General features: G+C 44.8%; 1 protein-coding gene across 1 annotated transcript in view; it reads left to right on the top strand.

Annotated features, from left to right (window-relative positions):
• The first annotated feature begins 1,033 nt into the window (after positions 1–1,033).
• CHMP4B (charged multivesicular body protein 4B) overlaps positions 1,034–22,479 on the top strand; it is a 60,494-nt gene continuing 39,048 nt past the window's right edge. The window contains exon 1 of the mRNA XM_053573949.1: positions 1,034–1,395. Within this exon, the coding sequence (XP_053429924.1) occupies positions 1,206–1,395 (190 nt within the window). The 5' untranslated portion in view covers positions 1,034–1,205. The remainder of the gene's footprint in view (positions 1,396–22,479) is intronic.

Consider the following 22,479-nt stretch of genomic DNA (forward strand, 5'->3'; position numbering starts at 1 on the left):
AACCCGCCAGCAGAGGTGTATGTGGCTGGTGCCTTAACCGCTTGAGCCACAGGTGCAGAGCCAATTTAATGCCTTTTCTATCTTAAGCGCTAATGTACAGTGGCTGTAACTTTTGCAGTTTGAAGTTCAACAGCAAAACTAGCATGAATTTCTTTTTGCTTCTTTATAATTTCACAGGGAAAAGACTCGTTCTAACTGTAGATCATAGCAGCCTAAGCATACAATTTTTTCCTCTTTCCTTTTTAAGTAGAGAACTTCCACCTTTTCTCTTGAAAGAAGCCCTTCATCGCTTCTTTTGGCATATCTGAATTACCAGCATCACTATTCTTGCACTTTGGGGCCACTGTGAGGTAAAACAAGAGTTACTTGAACACAAGCATTGTGATACCCCACAGTCGATCTGGTCACCGTGAACAGGTTGGACAAAGGGATGATTAACATCCAGAGCAGGCTGGCTTGAGATTTCATTATGCTACTGAGGAAGGAAATCTAAACCTTATGAATTGTTATTTCTGGAATTTTCCATTTAATATTTTCAGGCCTCCGTTTGTGCGGATAACTAAAACTACCGAAATCAAAACCGCAGATAAGGGGGGGCTACTGTGCTTACTAAAATAGATAATGCTACTACTTAGCTTATATGACCATTGAGTTGACAGAGTTGGAACTGGAGGCACCTGTTGCCTTCAAGATGTTTTTAAGGCAATTTTACATGAATATACAACAGCCATAGCTATATTCTACATTAACAATAAAATTTTAAGCACTGTTGTGTATCTAACGCCTGTGTATCTAGTTATTTCTCTCCCTGTTCTTCTACCCCTACAGAGCAAGGTCCAAGTAAACTACATTTCCCAGAATGCCATCATGCCTTTTGACCCCAGCTAGACCAAAAAAACACGACTCCAGAGTGCCTCCGGCCGGAAGACTATAGCCTCCCGGCATGCAGCGCGCCTCCTTCCATTAGGTTTGAGGCGCGGCGGGCGCGTTGCCCGGCGGGAGTTGTAGGAAGTGGTGCGTTGCCCTGACGCCGGCCGGGCCGGGCGTGGGGGCCTGTGGGAGGTGGCGAGGCCTGGCCCAGCTCCGGGGCGGAGGCAGAGGAGAGGCCTGCGGCGGCGGGGAGCGGCCGGACTGGAAGCGGTCGCCGGAGCCGAGCCGAGCCGAGCCGGAGCAGGCGGCGAAGGCCGGCGCGGCGAGCAGCAACCATGTCTGTGTTCGGGAAGCTGTTTGGGGCTGGAGGGGGTAAGGCCGGCAAGGGCGGCCCGACCCCCCAGGAGGCCATCCAGCGGCTCCGGGACACAGAGGAGATGTTAAGCAAGAAGCAGGAGTTCCTGGAGAAGAAGATCGAGCAGGAGCTGACGGCTGCCAAGAAGCACGGCACCAAAAACAAGCGCGGTGAGTCGGCCCGGCCCCTTCAGACTCCCCAGAGACTCTCCTTAGCCTCTCTGGGCCCGGACTCTCCCTTCGTCAGACTCGCCTCGGAGTCTGCTCCGACCCTGGAACTCTCCCCTGGGAGCGGGACTTCTGGTTTGACTCCCCTGACTCCCTTCAGTGTCTCCCCAAGACTTGAACTCTTCCTTCTACCATCAGACTCTCATTCCACCCTCTTAGGCTCTCCCTCCTCTGCCAGGCTCCATCAGACCCTGATCTCACAGCACTTTCCTCCGCCCTCACTCTGTTGCTTTTCTCTTTCGTCTTTTCCTCCTCCCTTTGGCCTCACCCACCTTCCCAGCTGCTGCTGGTGCCTCCTTCTTGGCTCATTTCTGCCTTCCACCATAGCGTTTATTTGCTTCCTGGTCCTATCCCAGCTCTTTCCCCATTCCTCTGTGGAGTCTGTGATCTGCCCCAGCCTCTCCCCATCCCCCTAACTCAGAATTCTCCTTGAAAAGCCTCCTCGATGGCGAGAAAAGGGGACTGGTTCCCGTTCTGTTTACTTGCTGAGTGAACGTGAGCAGTTGCATTCCCTTTGAGGCCTCTGTTTCCCCACCTATCACCCAGGGTTTGGCTTCCGTGAGGCCTAAAGTTCTTCCAGCTTCTGTGATTCACTTTTTGTTGCCTTACAGCCTGGCCTTATCTGAGTTTCCCGTTGTGCAACCCTTCACCGGGTGACTCACTGCTTCCCCATCCCTCTGAACCATAAATACTGTATGTACTTCATGCCTGCCTTCCCTTGACTCCTCCCTAGCCCCCACTACAACCGAGTATTCCACCTTGATACACGTTTACTTTTCTTCCTGTTGTGTGGCTTTCTGGGCATTCTTAGTGCTTTGTATTTTTCTTTTCCTTTTTTTTTTTTTTTACCACTAGACAAGGAGGGATGTATTTTTCTAAAGTAAGATGAATGTGAAGATGCTTTAATAACTGTAAAGTAATTTAGATATGTTACATGTTTGATTTTGTTGTTATGGCAATGTGAGCGTGAATCATAGTGACAGCCCTCCCCCCATTGGGGTTTAAAAGTTACACAGACAACTTTTTAGCCCAGAAGCCTGCCAGTAACTAGCTGGTGAACTTGAGCTAGTTAAATTACCTTTCTGAAAGGAAGATTATGGATTTACAAGGCTCAGGACACAGTGGGAGCTAAATAGATGTTTTCTTCATTCCGACAGAAGAACAAAATAGCCTATCCTGAGAGACCTCATCTGCTCATAGTCAACATTATTCTGGAAATTCTTGTTTGAGTGCTTACTGCATGCAGTGTATTCACAGGGGTGAATAAAATACAGCCTTCACCCTAATGAAGGAGAAGACAGAAATAGGAAAATAAATGAGGAAAATAATTGTCTAAAGAAAACGAAAAAAGATGATCAGATAGGGAATGATGGGGCGGGAGAACTGCCACTATAAATAGAATGGTCAGAGAAGGCTGTTTTGAAAAGGTAAAGTTTGTTTTTATTTATTTATCTTTTTTTGAGTTAGAGTCTTACTATGTCGCCCTCGATAGAGTGCTGTGGCGTCATAGCTCACAGTAACCTCAAACTTTTGGGCTCAAGCGATTCTCTTGCCTCAGCCTCCTAAGTAGCTGGGATTACAGGCGCCTGCCACAATGCCCGGCTATTGTAGTTGTCATTGTTGTTTGCAGGCCCAGCCAGGTTCAAACTTGCTAGCCCCAGTGTGTGTGGCCAGTGCCCTAACCACTGAGTATAGGCGCCAATCCTGAAAGGGTAAAGTTTGAACTGAGCCTTGGGAAGGAACCAGCTCTGTAAAAATCTGGGGAAGGAGACGTCCAGGCAGGGAGAAGAACACAGGAAAAAGGTCTGGAGGTTGGCAGATTTTAAGAAACAGAAAGAAGACTCCTGTGTCTGGAATGTAGTGATTTAAGGGAGAGTGATATGAAATAAGGGGGTGGGGATTAGACGTTGAACTTCTTTCTAAAGAGTTTGGATTTTATTCCAAATGGATAGAAAGCCATTGGTGGGTGATATGGTGGAGTGTGTCCTAATCTTTGATAGGGTTTTAAAAACATCATCTGGCTGCTTTTTTGGATAGTGGGGTGTGGGTGAGGGTGGGAGCAAGGAGAACAGTGAGGAGGCAGTTTAGTTGTCCATTTGTGGCCTATGATTCCAGTTTTAGCTTGGAGATGGAGAGGAGAGTTACATTTTGTTATTGCTAGATTTTTTTTTCTCATGACTGTCTCAGTCTGGCTCCTCTGATGTTCATGGTAATTAGAGTCATTGTTTTTAACCTGTCTGCATTTTGAAATGCTGGAGGAAAGTGTTAGTTTACCTCTTCCGCCATCTCAGAGGGCTCTTCTCCTATGGTCTTTTGGTCTGGAGCTAGTTTACTTTGTGAGTTTTAGGGGAGATTTAAGCTGATTGGCTTTCAAGAGGCTTGGAGAGAGGCTGCCAGCAGGTAGTGGAGAACCAATCTACTTTGCTGAAAGCAATCTGTCTTCCTGAGTTTGCCTGAGAGCATAAGAGCTACTATATTTCTTTTTAACGTCCTCTGGGGAAAAGGTCTTACCTTACCGGACTGGATCTGCTTACTGGACGAGTGTGGTAAGATGTTAACACCACTACATACCAGTCGGTTAGTTTACTGATTGACTCACCACTGTACTAGGAACTCAGGATTGGAAGTGTGTATATGTATGTTTGTGCGGGGTGGGAGGTAATTATAACAGTGCAGTAACATGAGTTTATACCTGGGCTGAGGCTGTAGAGCAGGAGGTTCCTGTCCAGAAGGAAAGGTTAGTTAAGGGACTGGCAGAGGAAGGAGAATGTGAGATGGGTCAGCAAGGAGTTTGATGTGTTTGGGGAGCAATGAGAATGTCTTCACTCAAGTCTGTGGGGTGGGACAGGAGGTAAGTAACACTGGAGAATGGCTTGTAATCTTTAGATCTTAACCTAGAGGTGGTGAGTAGCCATTGGCCATCATTTAAAGCAGAGGGTCATATCGGCTTGGAATTTTGAGCATGTTCCAGCAGCAGCTTAAAGGAAGGAGTGTAGACTGACCCGGAAGGGACTGGAGGTAGGAGTCCAGTAAGGGATAAGGATAGAGTGTTAGAGATCTGTATTTGAGCTGTACTTTCATCACTTAACTAGCCATGTGCCTAGGATATGTTACTCTGCACCTTGGATTCTTCCTCTACAAATCACAGTGCTAGTGTGTGCCTTATAGGATTAAAACATATTGTGTATGCAAGGCTGGGTACGGTGGCTCACGCCTGTAATCTTAGCACTCTGGGAGGCCAAGGTGGGTGGATTACTTGAGCTCACTGATTCGAGACCAGCCTGAGCAAAAAGTGAGACCCCATCTCTGCTAAAAATAGAAAAACTGAGGCAAGAGAACTGGTTGAACCTAAGAGTTGTAGGTTGCTGTGAGCTATAACACCATGGTACTCTACCTAGGGCAACAGCTTGAGACTCTGTCTCAGAAAAAAAAACATATGGCTTGGTGCCTGTGGCTAAAGCAGCTAAGGCACCAGCCACATACACCTGAGCTGGCAGATTCGAATCCAGCCCAGGTCCACCAAACAACGATGACGGCTGCAACCAAAAAATAGCCAGGTGTTGTGGCAGGCACCTGTAGTCCCAGCTACTTGGGAGGCAGAGGCAGGAGAATCCCTTGAGTCCAGGAGCTGGAGTTGCTGTGAGCTGTGATGCCATGGCCCTCTTACCCAGGGCAACAGCTTGAGGCTCTGTCTCAAAAAAAAAAAAAAACACATTGTGCGTGCAAAGCTTTTAGCACAGTGCCTGCGGTGTGGTAATTGATCAATAAATGTTTGCCATTATCATTACTGTAAGGAGACTTGTAATTATTCAGGTGGGAACAAAGGGCCTAATGTAGAAGCATGGAAAACTGGAAGAGAAATAATACATGTCAGAGACTTTCTGAAGGAGAATCAAAGAGACTTGGTGATTTATTGGAGTTATGGGAGTAGGCAGGATGAAGGTGAGAAGTCGAGGGTAATTTTCACATTTATAGCTAGGGCAACTGGGTGGATGGTGATGCCATTGTCCCAGTTGGGAAACACAGGAAGATGAGCAATACTTCATAATTGTATAGTCCTTTGAGGTTTGTAAAAGACCTTTTTTTATTTCGTGTGAGTCTCACAGCATCCAATGAGACTGAGTTCCGAGAGGTAGGATGTGATGATCACATTGACTTCTGTGCCCTAATACCTAGCACCATGCCTAGCACATGGTTAATGCTCAGTATTTTTTTTTTTTTGCAGTTTTAGGCCGGGGCTGGGTTTGAACCCGCCGCCTCCGGCATATGGGGCTGGCGCCCTACTCCTTTGAGTCACAGGTGCCGCCCTCAGTAAGTATTTTTCAAACAAATGGAAACAATCTTTTGAGTATGTTCTGCTATTCCCTTTGTACAAACAAGAAAGTGAGACCCGAGAGGGGATGTAACTCAACTCAGACCAATTCTTCTGATGGCTGTGTGCATCTTGTGTTCTGTTTATTCTCTTGATGGCCAAAGGTGTCATCATGGCTATCATCATAGCTCAGCTCATTAAACACTTGTTCAAAGTGTGTGCTGAGTGGGAAAAAGAGAAGTGAAATAGAACCAGGCTCTGCCTTATGGCATGTATAACCAAATGTGGATGTTATCTTTTTTTTGAGGCAGAGTCTTACTTGGTCACCCTCAGTAGAGTGCTGTGGTGTCTTAGCTCACAGCAACCTCCAACTCTTGGGTTCAAGCTATCTTCTTGTCTCAGCCTTTCAAGTAGTTGGGACTATAGGCACCTACCACAAGCCCAGCTATTTTTTGAGACTTGGAAGCCTCAGCCTTCCAAGTGCTGGGATTACAGGCGTGAGTGACTGCACCAGGCCTTGATGCTATCTTTTTGGCATACACATTGGAAAGATGATAAATTGCCTTGAATTGTTCTGAAGCAAACCTCAGAACTTGGATAGATTATTTGCAATGTGTAGATATGTCCCAGGCAGTGGTTTTAGTTAGGGACAGAGAGCAAAATTTGGATTGCATGTTTTTTTCAAATTTCTCTTTCTTTCTTGTAGTCATATATTTATTATCAAGCATTTGGCAGGCTTTTACTGTGTCCTCGGCCCCATGCTTGGTGCTGGGAGTACAGAGATAAACCAGACACGGTCTCTGCCATCCACAGGACTTAAATATTTGTCACTTATGCAATAATAGTTATCTCATGTGGCTATGATAAGGATTAGCTATAATAGATGAAGAAGTGTGGTACATTGTGGCTATTGAGTAAGTGTACGTTCCTTTTCTGACAAAGTTATCATTGATCAGACTTCTTTGGTTTTTTTTTTTTTTTGTAGAGGCAGAGTCTCACTTTACTGCCCTCGGTAGAGTGCCGTGGCGTCACACGGCTCACAGCAATCTCCAGCTCTTGGGCTTACGTGATTCTCTTGCCTCAGCCTCTGGAGCAGCTGGGACTGCAGGCGCCCGCCACAACGCCCAGCTATTTTTTGGTTGCAGTTTGGCCGGGGCTGGGTTTGAACCCACCACCCTCGGTATATGGGGCCAGCGCCCTACTCGCTGAGCCACAGGCGCCGCCCTGGACTTCTTTGGTTTAATGGTCAAAATGGAAAAGTTCTTCACTTTGAGCTGGATGGAAATCAGGATTAAAGTTTAAATGAACTGACAAAAATCACCCAACCATGGCTCAGAGGGTAGGGGGCCAGCCACATACACTGAGGCTGGCAGGTTCAAACCCAGCATGGGCCAGCTAAAGCAACAATGAAAATTGCAACCAAAAAAAAAAAAAAAGCCAGGCATTGTGGCGGGTGCCTGTAGTTCCAGCTACCTGGGAGGCTGAGGCAAGAGAATCGCTTAAACCCAAGAGTTGGAGGTTGCTGTGTGCTGTGAGCTGTGACGCCACGGTACTCTACCCAGGGCGACAGCCTGAGACTCTGTCTCAAAAATAAAAAACACCCAAACTTAGGTCTTTTTGTTGGTAACTTTCTAAGTTGTACTCTGTTGGTTTTCTCCCTAGGAAAGACGATCAAAGATTCTTCTCTTTTTTCTTTTTCTTTTTCTTGTTTTTTTGAGCCAGGGTTTCACTATGTCGCCTTTAGTAGAGTGCTGTGGCGTTACAGCTCACAGCAACCTCAAACTCTTGGGCTTAAGTGATTCTCTTGCCTCAGCCTTCCAAGTAGTGGGACTACAGGTGCTTGCCACATGCCCAGTTATTTTTTGATTGCAGTTGTTTAGCTGGCTCGGGCCGGGTTCGAACTCACCACCTTCCGTGTATGTGGCTGGCGCTGTTACTACTGTGCTGTGGGTGCCGATCCAGATTCTTTTTTTTTTTTTAAGGCATGGTAACTAGTTAAGGAAATGTGTACCTTAGGTGGTTCAAATTTCCCTTTTTTCCTGTTGTAATAAAGAAGAAAAGAACTTATAGAAAGGATCATATTTTAGGATCAGTTTTATAAGAGAATTGTATGAGATTAAAAATGAGACTGGTATCTCAGATACCCTACGCTGGTACATTTCTGTGGGTTTATGGATGCAAATAAGTTCATTTACAGGTTAATTTAAGTTCATCTGATGGATGCATAGGGGCCAGGAGCTCATGGGAAATATAGCTTCATTAAGTTGTGCTCTTGCTGGAGCCAGGCTGGCTCTCTCATGTTTAATAAAGTCACTCTGAAACATCAGCATCTGGGTAGATACCTTAATGAGTTAAATTTATATTGAATGTGGCCTTTTGGTTCTCTGGAGTCAAATGTCAGATTGAAAAGCACAGCGTTTTAATGGTGCATGTGCCAGCAGGCTATCTTATCCCAGAGGCCCAGGGATGGAAAACCTGAAACCCACCCAGGGAACTGAGCAGTAGGAATTTCCCTTGGTGATGCTTAAGTTTCTTGTTTGAAAAAAAATGGTTGGCCAGATTGGGTTTGGTTTACTTCTTAAGACAGATGGAGTGTCAGAGGCCGTATGTGTTGGTTGTCCAAACATGCCGACGTCTTTAATTCTAATGACAAAATCTTTTTTTGCCCCATTTGGCAGAGAGATTAAATATTTTTAAGTGCCTACCAGAGTAGGTTTATAATGTGATTTGAAATTCAAGATAGATTTTGTTTGGAAGTTTAAGTAAGTGTGAAGACCTTTTGAGTAGGACTGTTTTGCTTGAGGAAATCTTGAGTTGTCCAGAGTTGGGTTTGAGTGTGGAGAGCAAGGTCCTAGAGAGCACCCTATGAAGATGGGTGCAGCTGTCAGTCTCTGAGGCAGAAAGCCAGGATCTGATCTGTTTACAGTGGTCCAGAGCTCTGATGGGATGCCAGGGCCCACCTGAAAGAAGAGGCCTTGAGGAATTTCAATGGATAGGAAAGGTTTATAAAAACTTGGTTCTCTTACTTAGGATTGTTTTTATGCTGTGCCACTGTCTTTAAAAGAGAGTAGATAATTAAGAAAACACTTTAGATTGGTCATTTCGAGCATGGATGTTTATATTAATATTTTGAAGGAAAATTTGAGCATAGCAACAGGAAACAACATACTGGTCTATTTTGAAGCTCTTTGGCTCTAGTCAGCAGACATTTATTGCATTTTCTCTAGGAGGAAGTCAGTGTGGTAGTGTAAGCAAATGATTCCTGGTTTGAATGCAGCTTGACCACTCATCAGCAGTACCTTGGCAGTACTTACCCTCTCTGAGTCTCAATTTCCCTATCTGTAAAAAGGGAATACTAATAGTACATAGCATTATTTATTATTATTATTATTATTATTGTTGGGGATTCATTGAGGGTACAATAAGCCAGGTTACACTGATTGCATTTGTTAGGTAAAGTCCCTCTTGCAATCATGTCTTGCCCCCAGAAGGTGTGGCACACACCAAGGCCTCACTCACCTCCCTCCTTCCCTCTCTCTGCTTCCACCCCCCCATGATATTATTTTTTTTTAAGAGACAGAGTCTCACTGTACCACCCTCAGGTAGAGTGCCATGACATCACACAGCTCATAGCAAACTCTAACTCTTGGGCTTGCACGATTCTCTTGCCTCAGCCTCCCGAGCAGCTGGGACTACAGGCACCCGCCACAACACCTGGCTATTTTTTGGTTGCAGTTTGGCCGGGGCTGGGTTTGAACCCGCCACCCTCGGCATATGGGGCCGGCGCCCTACTCACTGAGCCACAGGTGCCACCCAGTACATAGCATTATTATATGAGGGTATGAAATAAGACAAAGAATGTGTAGTACCTAGCAGACGGCCTAGCACATACATAGGAGAGATGTAAATGTTTCCTTGGTTTCCTAGATAGCCTTCTCCCCACAAAGATTCATAGTTCAGGGAGGAAGACACATACAAAAGGCAAACCATAGCAAGTGTATAAACGAAGTGTTAGAGGAAAATACAGCAGGAAGAGATTAGTTCATTTTTGAGATTGGGAGGTCATCTCACCCAGTCACCCATCCATGCCCAAATTCTCTTTGTGGTATTCCTACCAAGTGATTGAACCAATTGAACCCCTGTGTTGACAGGATTTATATGAGGAGGTACTCTATTCTCTCACACTACAACATAGTCTGTCCTTGGACAGCTCTGACTATAAAATCACCTTTCTTATTTGGAACTGAGATCTGTCTTCCTAAAGTGCCTCCCTCTGCTACAGAATGGGGTGGTACCTCCATAGGCAAGCAGCCTGGGCTGGTGGAAAGAATATGAGATTTAGTGACAGAAGGCTTGGGAGAAATTCCAGTTCTGACAGTAGAAAATAGGCTTTTAATTCAGCCTCTTGAGGCCACAGAGAACAGGTCTGATCCCTCTTTGACATGACAAATCAAGGAAGGTGGTGCTTATGTCTCAATCTCTTCTCTAGGACAGCCCTTTATTTGACTGCATTGCCTATTCCTTCCTTATTACCCTCCTTTGGATTTTCTCCTGTGCTACTTACTCCTGAGGTGTGGAGTGGACAGAACTGAATACACGTGCTCTAAATATTCTAGCTAAGTTCTGAGCAGCACAGCCCAGAATATGCAGGGCCAAAACCATTTCTTTAGGAATTAATTTGGCCTGTGCCCTGATAATTCCTGTATCACTGAGATTTATTCCCCCCAAAGCAATCATATTTTCCTGGGGTCTTCCATTGGTAAAGGGATAAGTATTTAGGAACCTTAAACTAAAGTTTTCTTGACATTTCTCTTTTTTTGTCACCCTGGTAAAGTATTGTGGCTTCATCATAGCTCATAGCAACTTTAGACTCAGGCTCAAGTGATCCTCTTACCCCAGCCTCCAGAGTAGCTGGGGGCGACAGGTGTCCACAACCACTCTTAGCTATTTTTTTTCTATTTTTATTAGTGATGAGGGTCTTACTCCTGCTCAGGCTGGTCTCGAACTCCTGAGATCAAGGAATCCTCTCACCTTGTCCTCCCAGAGTGCTAGGGTTACATACGTGAATCACCACACCTGGCCTGTTTGACCCTTCTTAAGGAGTCTTAGCTGAAGGATTGAATGATTTAAGTTCTTAACAAGAGCATCTGGCTGGCTTGATTCCCCCATAGCTGATATTTCTAGCTCTGCCTCCTCCCTCTTCCTTACAAGGGCAAAGCTGGCTAGAAGGCTGGAGTGACAACTGTCAACCCCAGTTGCTCACAACTCATGGGTTGGGAACTGATTGACACATTATATCATGAGATTCAAGAGAACAGCAGGCCTCAAACTCAGGACTTTTCCTGAAGCCATGAACTGTCTCCACACTTGAGATGGAAATCTTCACACTCGTGGAAATAAAAAGCCAATAGGCTACCTGGAGTCCTCATTGTTGCAAAAGCCAATAGGCTACCTGGAGTCCTCATTGTTGCTCTCTCAACAGCTGTGCACTTGGGCATCTGTGATAAAAGAAGAGCCATTTGGCTGGAAACAAGCTTTCAGTTTCTAGCATTAGTTGGTAAATGGTGCATGGGTCCAAGGAGAGTTTAAAATAATGGTCTTGAACTCGAGAATCTGTGTTTGTAGCACTGGGCTTCATTGATAAGAACCATTATTCTTACTTCAGAGGTAAGACTTAGAGAGGCCAGGCTATACACATGTTCTCTGAAAAAGAACCAGCTACTCTTAGGAGCTAGATCTTGTAGTTGGCATCCAGGATGGGGTTGTTTGTTACTGTCAAATGATGATGGGGAAAGGAAAAGGGTTGTTAAGTTTCATGCAATTTGGCAAACATTCTCATTATTCATTGCGAAAGACTATTTGAAGGGATTGCATGGGACATAGAGTTCTTACCCTCTAAGTGCTCCCAATCTGGTGAGGGCTGAAGGGAAAAGACAGTGCACAACTATCTGATCCATAATCAGGCATGTTATCTATTGCACTGTAGGAGAATGAACACCATGCTTATAAGAACAGTCAGTGGTTGTTGAGGGAAATGCTGAGATCAGGACAGTCTCCTGGCTGGCCTAGAGATATTTTGCAACCTGGGGACAAGCCCTCAAGTAACTTTGCTCTAATGAAAGGAGATTGGTTGCTCGTTTGATCCTTAAGCACATAGCCCTTGTATGTGATTACTACACTCCCCACACCTGTTTTGGATTGTTTCAATAAATAGCCACTGTGGAGGTTACTCAGGGCTCTCCTGCACCTGTGGTGAGCCTCACTTCTTGCAAGCTTGTACTTTCAATCTGCATACTGACTGTTTCTTGCATGGGGCACCAATGACATAGCATTTCTGACAAGTGGTGTAGTTGGCAGGATGCCGGTCGCAGACTGAAGGGGAAATAACCCTCTGAATAAGTGAGATCTTTGGCAGTTGCACCTGGCAGGATAATGGTCAAGGACCAAAGGGGAACGACACTTGGAGCAAGTGAGACCTTTGGCAAACAGCAAGAGGGAGATTACAGGGAGGCAATAGGTAACACCCCAACCTGGTCAAGGACCAAAGAGGAATGACACTCAGAGTAAGTGAGACCTTTGGCAAACAGCAAGAAGGAGATTACGGGGAAGCAATGGGTAACTCCCCATCCCTAGAGTTGCAACAGCCTAATACTGATGAGGAAGATAATGTTATAGTATTGAAGGAGAAAGATAAAAAGACAAAGATGTAAGAGAATATGAGGAAGATAATATTATAGTACAGAGGGTTCAATCAGAGAAAGGGAAAAATAAGAGAAAAAAGAAAGATGTAAAAGGATACGAGTCTATAGACCCTGTGTCCTCTTGTCCATTGCCACTTTCGCCCATCAGTAAAAAACAGGATAATAAACTGAATAAAATTCCCAAAAATAAAAAACACAAAACTTAAGAGAGTTCTTCTAGTTTTTTCTCAGAAGAGGAAGTATGTGATACAAATACTAATAAACAAAGAGATACCTTAATGACTATCATGGCAACTCAGATTAAACAGAAGACCAATTGAACAGTCTCACAGGTGGGCGGCACCTGTGGCTCAAAGAAGTAGGGCGCCACCTGGTACACCAGAGGTGGAGGGTTCAAACCCAGCCCTGGCTAAAAACTGCAAAAAAAAAAAAAAAAAGATGAATAGTCTCACAGTTAAATGCCAGAATTGTGGGAAGCTAGGCTATATGCGAAAGAGTGTTGGAAAAGGAATAGCAATCAGAATACCAATGGGAAAGGCAATCTCTCATTCAATAATCAAAAGAAACAAGGAGGATGTAAACCCCCAGGTGCAAAAAGGGGTTCCATTGGGCAAATGAGTGCTGCTCCCAATTTGATAACAATGGAACACCTTTACAGCAGAGAAACTATCAGTCGAGCCCAACCCAGGGCCTACGGGCAAAAAATACCGGTATGGGGATCTACCCATTCACCAGCAACTTTAGCCCGTCCAATTCCTTTTGCATGTCACCCCAGGTAGTGCTGCTTTAGATTTACCAGCACGTGATAAAACCTGAGATGTCTGAATGGGAACCTGGTTATGTGCTACATTGAGTGGGGTCAGGGTTTTACTCATATCATTACAGAACAATAAGACAAGCAGTGGCTTCCTGCCCACTGGATCAAACCTCAACATCAGCAAGAGACTGCACCAATACTTTGACGAATCTCTTTGCTAACCCCTTCTACTGATACAAGGTTCCTTCATTTCAGCCTGAACAGGGAATCTCAATTTCCTGGGCCTGGGTAAATTTCAGGAAAAAAAATACCCTAACATTTTACTTCAAACTATCAACCTGGATTTCCGTTTACTGTGAACCCTGGATCAACCTCCTCTGAAGAACCTTTAACTTCCCCCTCGCCCCCAATGTCACCATCCATTTTTCAGCAGGAAGGAGTTTGGAGTGGTCAGCGCCCCTTTTCCCTAATGACAGTTGGAGCTTCTGTTCGGAGAGATACGGAGTTCCACCACTCAATTCTAAACATTTTCAACAGTATGGTTAATCCCTCTCCCTTTTCTTCTGTGAAGGCCCTTACTGGCTTCACTGGTGTAATTGTGTTAATTATTTTGTGTTTTTTTGTTCCTTTGCCTAGCTAGAAGGAGAGCTGCACCATGAGAAGAACAATCTTAAACAGAAAGGGGGTATGTAGGAGAATGAACACCATGCTTATAAGAATAGTCACTGGTTGTTGAGGGAAATGCTGAGAGCAAGACAGTCCTAGCTGGCCTAGAGATGTTTTGCAGCCTGGGGACAAGCCCTCAAGTAACTTTGTGCTCTAATGAAAGGAGATCAGTTGCTTATTAGTAAGCAGGTGTTGGACCTTGATCATTTATGGTGCTTTAGGGTGGGGGTTGAGCCCGTGGGAGAATGAGCATGTAGCGATCCTTAAGCACATAGCCCTTGTATGTGATTACTGGGCACTCCTCACACCTGTTATGGATTGTTTCAATAAATAGCCACTGTGGAAGTTACTCGGGGCTCTACTGCACCTCTGGTGAGCCTCACCTCTTGCAAGCTTATACTTTCAATCCACGTACTAGCTGTTTCTTGCTTGCGGCACCAGCAACATAGTGGCTCTGACCTTGCACCACTGGTCTCTTGACAACATCTCTAAATTAAGGCCCACTGCCACTGATATTCAGGCAGAGTATGGCAGGAGGAATGAATTCTAACTGGGAGACCCTAGGACAATGCCAGGGCATAAAGGGGTTCTTTTGAGTTGGGACTTGAGAGATGAGTGGAATCTGGGATAGAGGAAGTGGGTGGGACCTAAGGCACAGAGATTAGCATATATGCTAAATGTATATGTGAGAGTTTGAGGAGTAATGGTAGTTTAGGTGGGTGAGAGTTTGGGCTGTAGCCTCCCTGAGGAGGCCTTGGATGCCAAGCTGAGAAAGCTCTATTAAATTGAATGTAATGAGGCACATAACCAAATGGACACTTGGTGCCACCCCCCTGCATCTCCTGTTGAAGTCTCCTGTTGGCAGGCTTTCTGTCCATTATTACCTGAGGGAATGAAGTGGGTAGGGAGGCTGTTCCCTTATAAGAGAAGTCCCATTGTTCACCACTATGTCCTCTTATTACTTCTCCCTGGTTCTCCTCCTTTATTTGAATTCCAGCCATCCTGGATCCTGGGCAGCTGGGTAGAGACAGAATGGCAATTTTTCTGTCCTCTAAAAGTGTCTCAGGTTACATGCCAAAGGTAAAACAGGCAAATCCTCCCCGCTTAAACTAGTTTGACCCAGCCTTGTGAATTAATCAGGTCCTTGGCTGCCTTATATTGTGCATTTTACTCCCAGCTGCCTGCCTGGGTTGCTCAATTAGTCGTCATCTTTAGTCTTCCCTGCATGTTTATATTTGATGCTAAACAGAGCTAGTTGCTTCTTTTGGCTGATGACAGTGAACTCTATTTCTGAAGACAGATTTCAAGTTCAGCCCAGATTATACTATCCCATTCCTAAAAATTTGAGAACTAACTCTTCTCCCACCTCTCTCTCCCCTTTCCTGAGCTCTTAGCCTCCTACTTGCTTTCCTGTCCCTGGGTGCTCCCTCAGTTGCCCTGGATGGTCCTAGGATTTTGAGACAACGTGCATCCAAAGTACAGTTCTGACTGTCACTTTGTATACTTGAACAACTGCTTGCTCACCTCTGGGCCTTTTGTTCTCTCAATAACAAAATGAGAAGGGTGGATTAAATAAGTGCTAAGATTCCTTCCTGCTCTAACATTCTCTCAGCCAACAAATGCCATAGTACAGTACTTTTCCTGATCCTTTACCTCCAGAGCAACAGTTCTCAACCTTTGGGTGGCGACCGCTTTGTAGCAATGAAAATACATCCAGCTAAAAAAAAAAAAAAGAAAATACATCCAGCTTGGGCAGCACCTGTGGCTCAAAGGAGTAGAGCGCCACCCCATATATTGGAGGTGGTGGGTTCAAACCCAGCCCCGGCCAAAAAAAAAAACTACAAAAAACCAAAACAAAACAAAACAAGAAAGAAAATACATCCAGCATATCAGATATTTACATTATGATTCATAACAGTAGCAAAATTACAGTTATGAAGTAGCAACGAAAATAATTTTATGGTTGGGGGTCACCACAACATGAGGAACTGTATTAAAGAGTTGCGGCATTAGGAGGCATTAGGAAGGTTGAGAACCACTGTTCCAGAGAGCTAGGTATTGCTCTAAGCAGTTTCGTTACATAGCAAAGATTGAGTAGATCATCCTTCATTTTATCTATTAACAAGCTTGGGTATATGGTATATCCTTGCTCATTGTAGAAGTTGAAGGCAGCCACAGGCTGTTTTGTAGAAGGTGCTGGACATTTTTCCATTTTGATTCCTTGGTTCAGAGGCTAGAGCTGCCATAATGGTTTTTAGCTGCTCCCCTGAGCCTCTGTCCAGGAGAGCAGCACAGATGCTGCCTTGTTTGCTTCAGTGTCCTGTCTCTTTACTGGCAGCCTTTTGGCAAATCAGAGGCACAGTTTTCTGTTGGGGCTGAACAGGCTCAAGCCCTACTGGACAAAAAAAGCCTAGCAGTGATCAGGTAAGCACACTGGGGTACACCTTTCTGGCAGGACTTGACTTCATTACTGACTTACCTTTGGGGCCACATGTTTCAGGAGATATGTCTCCTGTGTGAGCATAGTGAAAAAAGTACCAGCTGCTAAGGGCTGGCGTGACTTGAGTCATTTTAAATTCAGTCTTTAAAATGGCGATTAAAGAGACAACCAACGATGATGTGAGTGTCCAAAAGAACAATAGGCTTTTCTGCAAAGGCCTAGTGTACTTAGTGTAGGTTCTGGCTCCGCCGTGAGCAGCTAATCCTTTTAGGAATATGGAAAACTTTTTTTTTTTTAAGAACATGGAAAACATCCACTTGATTCTAAATTAGGGCCTTTAAAACCTCAAGTCCTGGCTCAAGTGGCTAAGGCACCAGCCACATACACCTGAGCTGGCTGGTTCGAATCCACCCTGGGCCGCCAAACAACAATGACGGCTGCAACCAAAAAATGGCTGGGTGTTGTGGCGGGTGCCTGTAGTCTCAGTACTTGGAAGGTGGAGGCAGAAGAATCACTTGAGCCCAGGAGTTGGAGGTTGCTGTGAGCTGTGGTGCCACGGTACTTTACCCAGAGCGACAGCTTGAGGCTCTGTCTCAAAAAAACCCCCCAAAACCTCAAGTCAATACTAGGGATATTAAAATAGCTCTCTTCCTTTCATTAATTCGCATAGTACCTTCCTGTCTCCTATTTTCTCTGGAAAGTCTGAGAAACTTCAGAGTTCATCTTGCCTATACAGAGGGAAACCCTACCCAGAGAGGTTAGATGGCCTGTTAAAAGTTAGACAACTCAGGCCAGGTGTGGTGGCTCATGCCTGTAATCTAGCATTTTGGGAGGCCGAGGCAGGTGGATTGCCTGAGCTCACAAGTTTGAGACTAGCCTGAGCCAGAGCAAGACCTTGCCTCTAAAAATAACCACGCGTTGTGGCAGGTGCCTATAGTCCTAGCTACTTGGGAGGCTGAGGCAAGAGGATCTCTTGAGTCCAGGAGTTTGAGGTTGCTGTGAGCTGTGATGCTATGGCACTCTACCAAGGGCTACAAAGTGAGACTCTGTCTCAAAAAAAAAAAAAAAAAAAAAGTAACACAGTGAAGGCAAAGCTGGTACTAGAACCCATGGCTCCAATCTCATTCCAGTGAGTTCTGCTGCTGCCTCACTTGCTTCTCAACAGATGCTGTGGTTGCATGTACCCAGCCTTGCCAGAATGGTTTGGACCGTTAACCAATGGTTTGGTTGCCACGCAGAAAGCCAGCTGACAGGAGAGATGGAGCAAACAGTTGCTATTTTAGGGGGTTGTTTTTCTTTCAGTTATAACTGGCTCTTCGTGGTTAGGCAGGCTGGCGCAGGCTGGGTGGAGGATCACAAACCCTATGTCGTGTTGCTCTTACATTTCTGACTGTTTGTGTAACCAGACTGAACAAGACACTGTCTTTCCCTGGATCACAGGTTGCTCCCATGCAAAAGATTGGAATAAATCCTACTTTTAGGCAGTTTTACAGGACTCTGGAGGAGGATTAGGAAGGCTATAAAGAAACCTAGGAAAAATTGGTATATAAATAGTAATTTGGGGAGTTTCTTCTTCTTTTTTATTTTATTTTATTTTGAGACAATCTCATGCTGTCGCCCTGGGTAGAGTAACGTGGTATCATAGCAACCTCAAACTCCTGGGCTCAAGAGATCCTCTTGCCTCAGCCTTCTGAGTAGCTAGAAGGCCTGGCTAGTTTTTCTATTTTTAGTAGAGATAGGGTCTTACTCCTGCTCAGGCTGGCCTCAAACTCCTGAGCTCAGATCATCCACTCCTTTGGCCTGCAAATGTGTATACCCATGTAACCACCACCTAAGACACATTTATAGCACTCTGGCAGTCTTGATGGTTTTTATAGCAGCTTAGGACTGTAGAAGAGAGCAGTATTTATTTATTCTGGCCCCTTTTACTTTTTTATTATTTTTTATTTTTAGAGACAGAGTCTCACTTTGTCACTCTGGATAGAGTGCTGTGGAGTCACAGCTCACAGCAACCTCCAGCTCTTGGGCTCAAGTGGTTCTCTTGCCTCGGTCTTCAGAGTAGCTGAGACTACAGGTGCCCGTCACAACACCTGGCTATTTTTTGTTGCAGTTTGGCTGGGCCGTGTTTGAACCCGCCACCCTCGGTATATGGGTCCGGTACCCTACTCACTGAACTACAGGCACTGCCCTGGTCCCTTTTACTTTTTTTTTAGTTTCCACACATAGCATTGATCTGATCCCCTTTCAGAATCTCAGAGGCCATTCATTTTACTGTTACTCATTCAATATGTTTCCCAGGCATCTTGTATGAGAGGGCACTATGCTAGAAATTGTTGGGAGTATAGAGATGAAGAATTGTTGGCCTCTATCTTAGGCTCACAGCTCATCAGGAATTATGATTAGAATCCAAGGGAGAAAGTGAGAGGGAATTGGGAGGAGAGGTTACTTCTTGTTGGGAGAGGAGAGGGTATGTGTATTTATGTAGGTTAGAATTTTCCCCAGTCCTCTTAATGTTCATAAACACAGGGAGAAGTCCAGATTCAGCCCTTTCTTGACCAGTTCTTTGCATTCTCAGACTATGTTGGGGACTTGGAGAAGTGCAGACCCAGCTGGAAAATCAGAATCTTTGGTGGTTTTTTAGCTTTGCCTTTCCCTTGGGAAGCAGGAGTGAACTGGGGCAATATTGAAGAAAGCAGAGACACTTCTCTTGCCTTCTTTTGCTCCTAAACTCTAAGGATTTGACTTCCTTCCTGTCTTGGATCTTAAGTCTGTAAGACCACAAATCTACTTTACATCTTTTGTATTAGCCTGGGTGGAGTTGAAACACATTCTTCTTAGTAAAGTATCACAAGAATGGAAAAGCAAGTATCCAATGTGCTCAATACCAATATGAAACCAGTAGACAATCTAATACATGCCCACATAAGAGAAAAACTCAATTCAATTCAAGTTGGGGGGAGGGGGAAGGAGGGAGCCAGATTGGCATGCTCCCACTTAATGGGTACAGTATAAGGGTATACAGCATAACTCTTGGATGCAGGACACTACAATAGGGATTCTACCTAACAAATGCAAACATTGTTACTTAATTGTACTCTCACGTTATTCTGAAATTTAAAAATAAAAAGACCACAAATCTTATGTGAATTAATTTTGGTCTGGATTTTTCTGCTCCCTTTGGTCAAGTAGTTTAAAACATCGAATTTTCAATTTCTTAAGTGAAAACAGACTCAGAGAGGACTTATCTGATCCTTTCCATGTATGAGAAACAAGTTTTTATTTTAATTGCTAATATAGGCACATATGGCTCTGTGGTTGGTAGGAGGGATGAAGGCCATATGCAAAGTAGATGCCTGATGATCCTTTTCTTTAAAGAAAGTCTCTGGAGATAGTCAAGAGACTACCCTGCTAAGGCAGAGTTAGTCTGAAGACATAACACTCTAGAACATCTAAATATTACAGAGTCATATCTTGGTACATGTGTAGACAGTAGATAGGAAAGGATGAAGGGCGGATGATTCAGATTCAGCTTGGCTGATCCTTCTTTAGGTTCTGATGAATTACTGGGTCTTGAAAATACTAAGGGGAAAGAAAAAAGAAAATACTAAGGGACTTGGGCAGCGCCTGTGGCTTAGTGAGTAGGGCACCAGCCCCGTATACCGAGGGTGGCGGGTTCAAACTCGGCCCTGGCCAAACTGCAAAAAAATATATAGCCGGGCATTGTGGCAGGCGCCTGTAGTCCTAGCTACTCAGGAGGCTGAGGCAAGAGAATCGCCTAAGCCCAGGAGTTGGAGGTTGCTGTGAGCTGTGTGATGCCACGGCACTCTACCCAGGGCGATAAAGTGAGACTCTGTCTCTACAAAAAAAAAAAAAAGAAAATACTAAGGGACTTGAGAAGTCATCTGGGTCCATTCCCCCATTCCCATTTTATAGATGAAGAAAGTAAGACTTTGATCTGACCAGAATTGCCTGGCGGCACAGCTGGAACAAGAGCCAGATCTCTTGTCCCATGGAGTGTAAATATAGGTTCTAGAGGAGTGGACTGCTCAGCAGTATTTGGAAGGAAGAGGGTGGAGTTAAGGCCTGGAATGGTGGCTCACACCTGTAATTTTAGCACTTAGGGAGGCGGAGGTGAGTGGATCTCCTGAGACCAGCCTTAGCAAGAGGGAGACCCCCGCCTCTAAAAATAGCCAGGCTTTGTCGTGGGGGCCTATAGTCCCAGCTACTCGGCAGTCTGAGGCAAGGGGATCACTTGACCCGAGGAGTTCGAGGTTGCTGTGAGCTATGATGCTATGGCAAAAGAGGGTGACAAAAGAGGGTGGGGTTGAGGGGAAGATAGATGGAATGGCATTTAATGATTCTTCCCATCACTTGAAGCCAGGAAGAGCAAGGTACAGAAAAGAGGGAGGAAGAGGTGAGAGTGGGAAGACAATGAGGTTGTCAGTTATCTAAGGGGAAGGCCCTGGAACGCCTTTAGCTTGGGCTGCAATAACAAAATACTTGAGACTGGGTGATAAAATGACAGAAATATACTTTCTCACAGTTCTAGAGACTTGAAGTCCAAGATCAAGGCTCTGGATGATTTGTTTTCTGGTGAGAGTTTGATTTCTGGCTTGCAGATGGTTCCCTTCTCTGTGTCCTCACATGGCCTTACTTTGGAGTATGTGTTCCTTGTGGGGAGTGAGTGTGCATTGTGGGGAGTAGGTGGAGAGAAAGGGAGAGCGCTTCTTTTATAAGGCTACCAGTCCTATCAGATTTGGGCCACACCTCTATGATCTCATTTAGCCTTAATTACCTCCAAAAGGCCACATTTCCAAATATAGTGACATTGAGGGTCAGAGATTCAACATATGATTTCTGGGAGGGGGGGACACAGTTCAGTCCATAGCACTCCTTTTTTTTTTTAACTACTTTAGAACCCTTGAGGTGTTGTTTTCCTTGGTAGAAAGGCTGCTTTCTGACATTCCTTTCTTTACATTCTTTTCTAAACAATAGATTATAATTTAGCACTGTTGTGAATTGTATGAGGAAACAGATTATTTTCTTTCAAATTTTCAGTTTCTGGGAAAACCAGATAGCAAACTCATGTCCCAATTTGTTTTTGGTTTTTAATTGTGGTAAAATATATATAACATAAAATTTCCCATTTTAACCATTTTTAGGCGTATACTTCTGTGGCATTAAGTACATTCACATTGTTATGCCTGATGGGTTTTTATTCTTAAGTAAAACAGTTCTTCAATGTTGTGTCTGCCATTAAGATTAGCTATTTGATCTCTCTCAGCCTGTGTCTTCATCTGCAAAATGTGAATATAACAGTAATAAGGGCTCTGGAGTCAGGCAAACCGGGTTTGAATTCAGGCTTCCTTACTTGCTAACTATAGTCTTTTAGTTGCAGGTGGCAGAATGCCAGGTCCATACCATTTACCTTGCAGAAAAGGGATTTATTGACTCACATGACTGTGGGAAAGGGCAGAGTGGAGCTGGTCTCTTTCAGCCAGTTAACTCCATTTTTACTGACTCCCCCCCCCCCCCCAGTCTGGGCCACAGCTGCAGGCCTCTCTCTGGCTTGTAGCTTTATTATTTATTTATTTATTTATTTGTAGAGACAGAGTCTCACTTTGTTGCCCTCTGTAGAGTGCTTTGGTGTCACACTGCTCACAGCAACCTCCAACCCCTGGGCTTAGGCGATTCTCTTGCCTTAGCCTCCCAAGTAGCTGGGACTATAGGCACCTGCCATAATGCCCGGCTATTTTTTTTGGTTGTTGCAGTTTGGCCGGGGCCGGGTTTGAACCCGCCACTTTCGGTATATGGGGCCAGTACCCTACTCACTGAGCCACTGCAGCCACCCAGCTTTATTTTTTTTTTAAAGAGGTCTAGAATGTGGGCTCCCTATGGCCTGGAACTCCTGGGCCAAGCAATCCTTCTCTGAGCCTTCTGAGTAACTGGGACTACAAATGTGTACCACCACGCCTGGCTAACTTTTTTGTAGAGATGGGATCTTGCTGTGTTCTCAGGGTAGTCTTGAGCTCTTAGCCTTAAACAATCCCTCTGTCTTGGCCTCCCATAGTGCCGAGATTATAGGCATGAGCCACCACTCCCAGCTGGTTTATATCTTTGGTTCCTATGGGAAAGTCTCCTCCTCCTTCCT

Source organism: Nycticebus coucang, chromosome 21 (assembly GCF_027406575.1).
Source record: "Nycticebus coucang isolate mNycCou1 chromosome 21, mNycCou1.pri, whole genome shotgun sequence".
NCBI lineage: Eukaryota > Metazoa > Chordata > Mammalia > Primates > Lorisidae > Nycticebus > Nycticebus coucang.